Genomic DNA, 7,374 nt, shown 5'->3' with positions numbered 1-7,374 from the left:
GCCTCTTAAGTGGAGGGTCCTGAGAGCTGAAATCTCCAGCTGTTCATTATTCCATTCTTTCAGACTTGCTCATGTGGTACTAGAAGCAGAAGCATCAACAAGCTCTGCAAATGCTTTTCTGTTCTACCCTGCACGTCCTGGAATCATGCAGCATTCAGCAAGAACATGGTATGGGTGCCAAAAAATTAATGATCTTTAATAACCCCCTGGTGGAATGGTTACTTTTATAGCAGCAAGTTTATGCCTAAGGAGATGCAGACATTCCCCTCTCCATATTTCTGTCCAGTACACGCTGCAGGATAAACAAACCTGGTGTGCTGCTGTATCAAAGCAGCACAGGCTGACTCACAGTGATACAGACTGGAGAAGGAGGGTTTGGTAGAGCCCAGAATCTTCCATAATTATACACTAATTCTGTGTAAGTATCTAGGAAACCTAAGGTAGGAATTCAGCAACTTTTTGGTTGCTTTCCTTTCTGAAACCAGGAAGTGAGTTCATTCAAAGCAGGAGCTGATTGAGCACCTCTCAGGATTCATCCTTGTAGCTGTGGTTGTTTGAGTGTGAACCAACTCAGACCATCAAAACAGAGGAAGACTCACAGCTCTCCTGTCTACTGTGCACTGCTCCTTTCAGCCTAACAGTCAGAGCAGCTGGAACACAAGGACTCACCAAAGGAACAGTTGTGTTTATTCCATTACTTAACAGCTATTACCCAGATGAAATCATAACAGCCAATAAGACCCCATAAAATTATAATGCTTGAGAATACATTAACTTGTCTGAATTTAACCCCAAATTAATAACCTTTGAATATTCTCTTCCCATCTTCTCCACTGCAGTAGAACAGCTATAGCACTTAATCTTGTTATTGCTCTGGAAAGAATGGTGTGTTTTACTCAGCAGCACAAACCTGCCATCTGGCACATGAAGCATTGATGCAAAAACCTTGCTGTCCCACAGCTTCTTATGTGCTTTTCATAACTCCTCTTGAATAAATTCATGAACAGTGTGTAAGATGTCTTAAAGTCAAAACAGCCTTCTTTTAAACAGGGAAAGTTAAAATACTCAAACAGTAGGTAACGGCCACTGATATTCAATGCTGATGTTTTCTTTAAACATAATTTCTTGTGAATTGTGTCTTTCTGCAGTCCAGGTTTTCAGAGTCATTTGATACCCTGTTTCCCAGATTAGCTATTCTGTAGATGTTTACACTGTAACATCCAGTTAAATGTGTAACAGGATTACAGATACCCGAGTGGCCAGTCAATGGTAATGATTGCAGATGGGAGGTTTTCACTCTAAGAGAAAAAAACATTCATGGCACCCTAACCAGAAATCAGAACCTCAGCACATAAAAGCTATGTGTATGTATACCTACATGTTTTTGTGCATGTCATGCACAATATTTGTGTCTTACTTCCCTTTTGGTTTTTTTTTTTTTTTTTTCCTTGCAATAGTTTTCTATTCCATTCATTTCCATACTCCCAGTCAGGACCCCCAAAAACCAAAGGATTAAATTTAAAGGAACAAAATCAGTTGAAATGAAAAGTGTTATTTTCCTGGTATAAAACATCTCACCAGATCACAACAAGCCTTTATCTCTGCAAGGCAGTTCTTTCACTCCTCATAGGACATAAACTACCATGGTACAGACTGTACTTACAGCCATTATTTCAAATGTGGGACCTAATCAGGCAGTGCTGGGACAAACACACCTGAGCCTCTAGGATATATGGATGTTCAACAATTTCTGTTAAGATACATACTCTGAACATATGGACAGTTGTTTTCTGACTCAGTCAAATATCTGTGCTAGTCCTTTTCATACCATCGTCCATAGAGAGCAGCTGTCAGGAGGCCAGAAGATGTTCTATTTTTGCTTAGGAAATAGTAGTTGTTTTTCCAGCCCATGTGATCAGCAAAGTCCAAGGTAATACCAGATGTCAGCAGCAAAGGAAAGATGTAAGGGGTGCTCATATTTCCCCATAGCTGGAAATCTATCAGAGCAGTGGCATCTGTGACCTCCTGTCCACAAGTGCTAAAGCTGAGACCACCACACTTCACTAAGGCACAGGCCTGGACATAGTATGTGCCATGCACCGTATGGAGCCCATCAAAAACTCCCAAAGCATATAATTCATCAGTTAAAACAGCTCTCTGATAGTTTAAGTAACAACAAAGGGTATTGGCACAAACCTGGAGCTCTCCTTTTTCCCCCCATACAGGAACAAAAGTGAAGTTGTCATACATCATTTCTGCATAAAAGGAAGGAGGTGACTGTTCCTTTCCTTTTTCAGATACTCTGCCAGGAGTCTCTTCTTGCTCCTTAAAGCAAACTTCATCATCCAGTGAGGTGCTCCTAAAGGTCCTGCATGAGTCATGTAAGTTCTCTCTAAATCTTTCGTTACTCTCTAAATTGGTTCTATAATCTGTGCTAATCACAGGAATTTCTGCTACTATGAGCTTGCCACCGTAACTTTCCATGTTGTGGTAGATGAATGATTTGACTGGAGTGTATATGCCACTCCCTGTCATGCCCAAGGTAGGGTGGTGGATGTTGGCTGCTAAAATATTGACATTGAAAGCTGTTGCAAAAGCTTGTTGAAATTCTACAGCAGACAAAAGTGGGAGCTGGTTCATCCAGGCAGTTGGATAAACAATTTGCTTCAAATTGTATTGTCTGATGAGGTTCACTGCAGGCTCAAAAAAGAGTATATCAAAGCAAGTGAACATGCCAAACTTGCCAGCAAAAGGGGTGTCAAAGAATGCGTAGTCTGGCTCTGGAGGGGTGTCAAAAGCATATTCGAAGTACAGGTTGTGTTTGCGATACGTGGCCAGCAGCGTTCCGTCCGCGGCCAACGCCACGTTGGTGTTGAACTGGTACCTCCCGTCCGACGGGCACCGAGGATCCGTGTGCTCACACGGCTGCTTGGTCCCTAAGTTGGCCACAAGGAATATCTTGTTCTTCAGAGCCATGCAGCTCAGGCGCTGAACGACCTGGAAAAGAGCATGGAGAAATGTGAGCATTTCCGAATGTCGTGGAGTTTTACTTAAGCACCTATGACTTATTTAATACTTTCCAAATTATTATTTTCAACTGTGTTCAAAATTGAACACATTAGACCATATCTGTGAAATTTAAAAGCACTGATGATTTTGTGACAAAAGCTACTGGAACCAGTAGCTTTGTCGGCAGAAAGGTATTTCAGATGTTAATTTTAAAATAGCTCTGAAAAAAATTGTCTGAGTTTTATTTCCTTAGAAGGAAGTAAGTAAATAAATCTATTCCAGGGGTGTTAATTTTTAGAAACTTGTGACTGGTAGGAGCATCAATGGCTTTAAAACACTGTATGTGTGTACCTTCAGATCAGCAAATGTCTAATAATGATCATCTGCACCTGGATGTTTTTACTATAAATTTTTAAAAAGCAATTACTTGCTATGACTTAGAGAAGCAAAGGGATAGACCTTGCATATTACAGAAAATAAATAGAAAATGTTGCAGACCACAGTATTGCTGGGATAGTTCTTCCATATTGGAGTGCTGTACCAAAGACTGACGTTACTACAATCTCCAAACAGCATCATCTGAATGGCAAACTCAGTTCTTGCTTGCTTGGCCATGATCATTGGTAACAAAGATTCATAGGCCAAATGGATCATTGTTTACAACTGCGATTCGTGTTTGCACACCAATTCTGCTCGGTAGGTACATGTAGGAACCCAGAGTGCCGAGAATATTTCTCTGCCTGTTTTTAAGGGTTCTTACCCCCCTGAACAACACTGTTTTAGCCTCAAACCTTGGAAAAAACTGCCTACGATCAGACAAGAACTAGAAAATACAGTGGTGTGAATTAGGTGATAGACTACTATGTAAGATTGTCACAGGGTGAAAAATTTAAGAGGTTTTGGGCTTCTCTTTGTAGTAAATAGATAAGAGCAAAAAATATCAAAATGGAGGATTGTTGTTGTTCTCCAAACCTTCTTCTTCTTCTACTACTACTCCATATTCTGCAGTAAAAGTAATTTGGGATGACTGGACAAAGAATTCCGCAGTTCCTGCCCGTGTTACTGAATAATTGGTAGGAAAGTAAAAATAATATACGTTTCATTGGTTAAGTTATCTTTAAAAAGGCTGTGTAAATCTTGATAATTGGACTTCTCTCCTGCTTTCTGTGCTCTGTTATGCCTGGGTCACGCTAGTGGCTCTGTTCCTCTGATAAGACTTAATAAACAACTAGCTGGCAGCACTGAAACTCCAGGAAAAGTCTGGGTTTATTCTTTGAAACTCCTCGCAAGGACTTTAAAATATTCTCTCCCATCAGGAGGGATTTGATTTATGGCACAGTTTAGTGTCAGGTACATGCATGATTTCTATCATTCTATTGAGTTCTGTAATGTTAATAAGAATTAACAGTCTGTATTTACAATGCATGGTTATTTTCAGTTCAGGTCCAGAATAGTTAATGACAATACTATTTTTGTAACAGCCAGGTCACCTCTAATGTAATCAGGCTCGGTTGGTGTCAAGCTGTGACTTCAATTACATTGTAGCAGGTAAGTCCTGTTACTTGTGCTAATGGTTGGACACGATTGCTGAGTCAGAATGCTGTGATGTCATTGAGTCATTCAACCCGAATAACGAGAATGCACCAAAAGTGAAGATTCTACTACGTTGTTTTATATAAAACAATGTTGTTCAAACTAAATTCACACACAACGTATCTTATGAGAGAGCAATTACCATTTCAGAGGTTGGGGAGGAGGAGATGACAAATCCAGATGGTTCACACACAACTAATTTCCTTGCATGTCTGGATCTAAACCCTCCTCTGCTAAGAATGAAACTGGCAGAGCCTGAGCAGCCATGAAAACAGAATCTGGTACTAGGAGTTGTTAAATCTCTTGCTTACTTTCCTAAGCAAACCAACCTGAGCTATTTCCCACTTGGAGCACAAATGTAGCATTCAGTTATCCCACCCCTGCAGTCATCAGCCCTACATTTACCTCTGTGTCATTGAACAAATAGGGCTCTCTGCAGGGATTCCACTTCCCAGAGCGTGAATGCGGAACAAAATCCAAGTAAGGGTAAATGGAGCTTCTGGTGAAGTTGAAGCCATGGATTCCATCTTCAGGAAAAACAATGATCTGTGCCCCCTGTATGTAAAACCAAAACATGTTTTGTAGGCAAAGCAAAGGAAGAGAGGGGATCTCATGGCTAAAAAGAGCTAAAGAAAGTTAAGGATAACCCAATTATGTTCTGCCAATAATGTAGCTTGAAGATGTCTTTTCTTCTACTTCGTAGTAGGTGTAACTATGTAGTCGGTGTGTAACTATGTGTACAAAAAAAACACCTTATTTAACCTGACACATACCTTCATCTTGAAAAAGAATGCATTTGGCATTATTTTAAGGGCATGCAAATAAGAGCATACTGCATCCAATTTCTTACCAAAGGTATTCTTCCTTCACAGGAGTCATGAGAATGTCATCATTCAGGGTAAACACTGATGATGTTAAAATTTGCCCTAATTTTTTTATCAGAATTATGCTATTTGCAGATACACTTTGTCAAAGGTGCAGCATCACTTAGTTAATTAGGTATAGGGCTGGACAGGGTACTGGCAGTGTTGACTACAGAAACAGCTTCACTGTGGAAGCAGTGCACAGTCTGGTAGAAATGTAGCCATGCCAGAGGTTCTGCCTGAAGTTCATGGAGATCTGAAGCATTCCTTAAAATGAGGTGGATTCTTCTTAAATCAGACACAGCACCAGCCACTCAAATTCCTGTTAGTTTTCAAAAGTCAGCTCAAATGTGTTACCTATGTAATGGCTGCACAAAAATTACTGTTATGCTTCTGCCCAATCATCTGAACTTCTCAAAAAAAAATCACGTTTTCAAATTATATAGAAATAGTAATTATTCTCTCCCAGAACAATAGATCTGTGAAAATTGCAAGTCAATTCTCCTCTGTGTAGGGGCACTAACATTGCTTCCTGTCACTAGAACCAGCTTTGGGTTTTCTTGGGAGGGGAGGAAAGAGGGCTGTGTGTAAGAACAGCTGGCGATACTAGTCTCTCTCCTCTAAATATGTTTAGACTGAGAACCATTCCATGGTGGGTAGGAGAAAGGAATGGAAAACTTTAGTTCCACAAAGTTGTTAAAGGCAGAACACTAATTTCCAAAGCATTTGACTTCCTTAGTTTTTAGGAACATTCAGGAATTTCCATTGAGAGCACTGGAATAAAACCAAACCCAAGACAGCTGCCAGTAAGACAAGCTTTCAAGGAAACCCTTCCATTTAAGAAAACAGAAAGGAACTAGGTATTCAGACCAAAATAGAAAATTAATTTCCCTATACTAAGTAACTATATGTGTGTTTTTCCAAGCTTGGAATAGCCCGAGTCAGGCAGGATGCTAATTGGCCTGATTCTTTTTCAGAGCTGCTGGCAGGTCAGATCGTCTGAGAACCCAGACCATAGTTATGTATATAAATACGGCTTCAGTTGCCTGGGAACACAAAAGTGAAAGATTATCTCCAAATAGCACTCCCTCTATATACACCCAGGGCACGCACAAGTGCTGCCTGGAGCTGGGCCGTACCTGCCTGGCAGCAGCCAGCACCTGCTGCTCATAGACGTCGAGGTTCCTGCCCATGAGCTCCAGCGCGGAGCGCCGCTCCACCAGCGCCGCCGGGGTCGGGCTCAGGATGGACTCGTGCTCGTACACCGCGGCCACGTAGTGCCCCTCCTGCCTCACTCTGCCTGAGACTGCTTGATAGAAGAGAAAGCAGATGGGCAGCTTCCAGCACAGAGCCACCATGGTGAATGCCATAAATCTAGAGAAGAAAACCAAACAGGGGGGTGGGGGGAGCATGAGCAAAATATAATGCCAGGAATTTAAATTTACAATTAAATAAGGATGGTAACTGATGCTCTCAGCAGTGTGGTGTCTTTGAGTTCCTGAATGACCCTGTGCATGTTGTTTCTAAACCTTAAACCCATCTACACTGGTGCTTTAAATAACTGTCCTGTTCAAAAGTGTTTTAGCTTCATATATAGCTCTACTGACCTCCTTGCTTGGTTTCCCTCTATAATAAACATTCATTTATAGATTATTTCACCATATATCAAAACATCTTTGAGAAAAGTTTAAAGCAGTTCCTCCCCCGTTTGGTGATGGGGGATGTATTTAAAAGTAGCATTTCCTAAAATTACTTGGAGACTCTATTTAGTAGTCAAGCAGAAATAGGGCTTATTTTATCAATACTGAAAAAGATAATTGCCAAGAGAATTACACTAGACACTACTTCTGCATCTATCATATAAATGCATCTCCTAATGGATTATGAATTCACTGTATTCCAACACCAC

At 40.8% G+C, this 7,374-nt stretch overlaps 1 protein-coding gene across 1 annotated transcript; it reads right to left on the bottom strand.

The window, feature by feature from the left end:
- Positions 1 to 1,812: 1,812 nt before the first annotated feature.
- Positions 1,813 to 6,835, bottom strand: BTD (biotinidase; the record flags this gene model as incomplete). The annotated part of the gene is made up of 3 exons (XM_082299086.1): positions 1,813 to 2,997; positions 5,008 to 5,157; positions 6,605 to 6,835. 3 exons carry the CDS (start codon positions 6,833 to 6,835, stop codon positions 1,813 to 1,815), a joined length of 1,566 nt encoding a protein of 521 aa, XP_082155212.1.
- Between the last annotated feature and the right edge of the window lie 539 nt (positions 6,836 to 7,374).

The sequence above is a fragment of the Coloeus monedula genome, assembly GCF_965178545.1.
Source record: "Coloeus monedula genome assembly, chromosome: 1".
In the NCBI taxonomy this organism is placed as follows: domain Eukaryota; kingdom Metazoa; phylum Chordata; class Aves; order Passeriformes; family Corvidae; genus Coloeus; species Coloeus monedula.
Note: the sequence above shows the minus strand (reverse complement) of the source record. Positions and strands in the feature narration are given on the sequence as shown.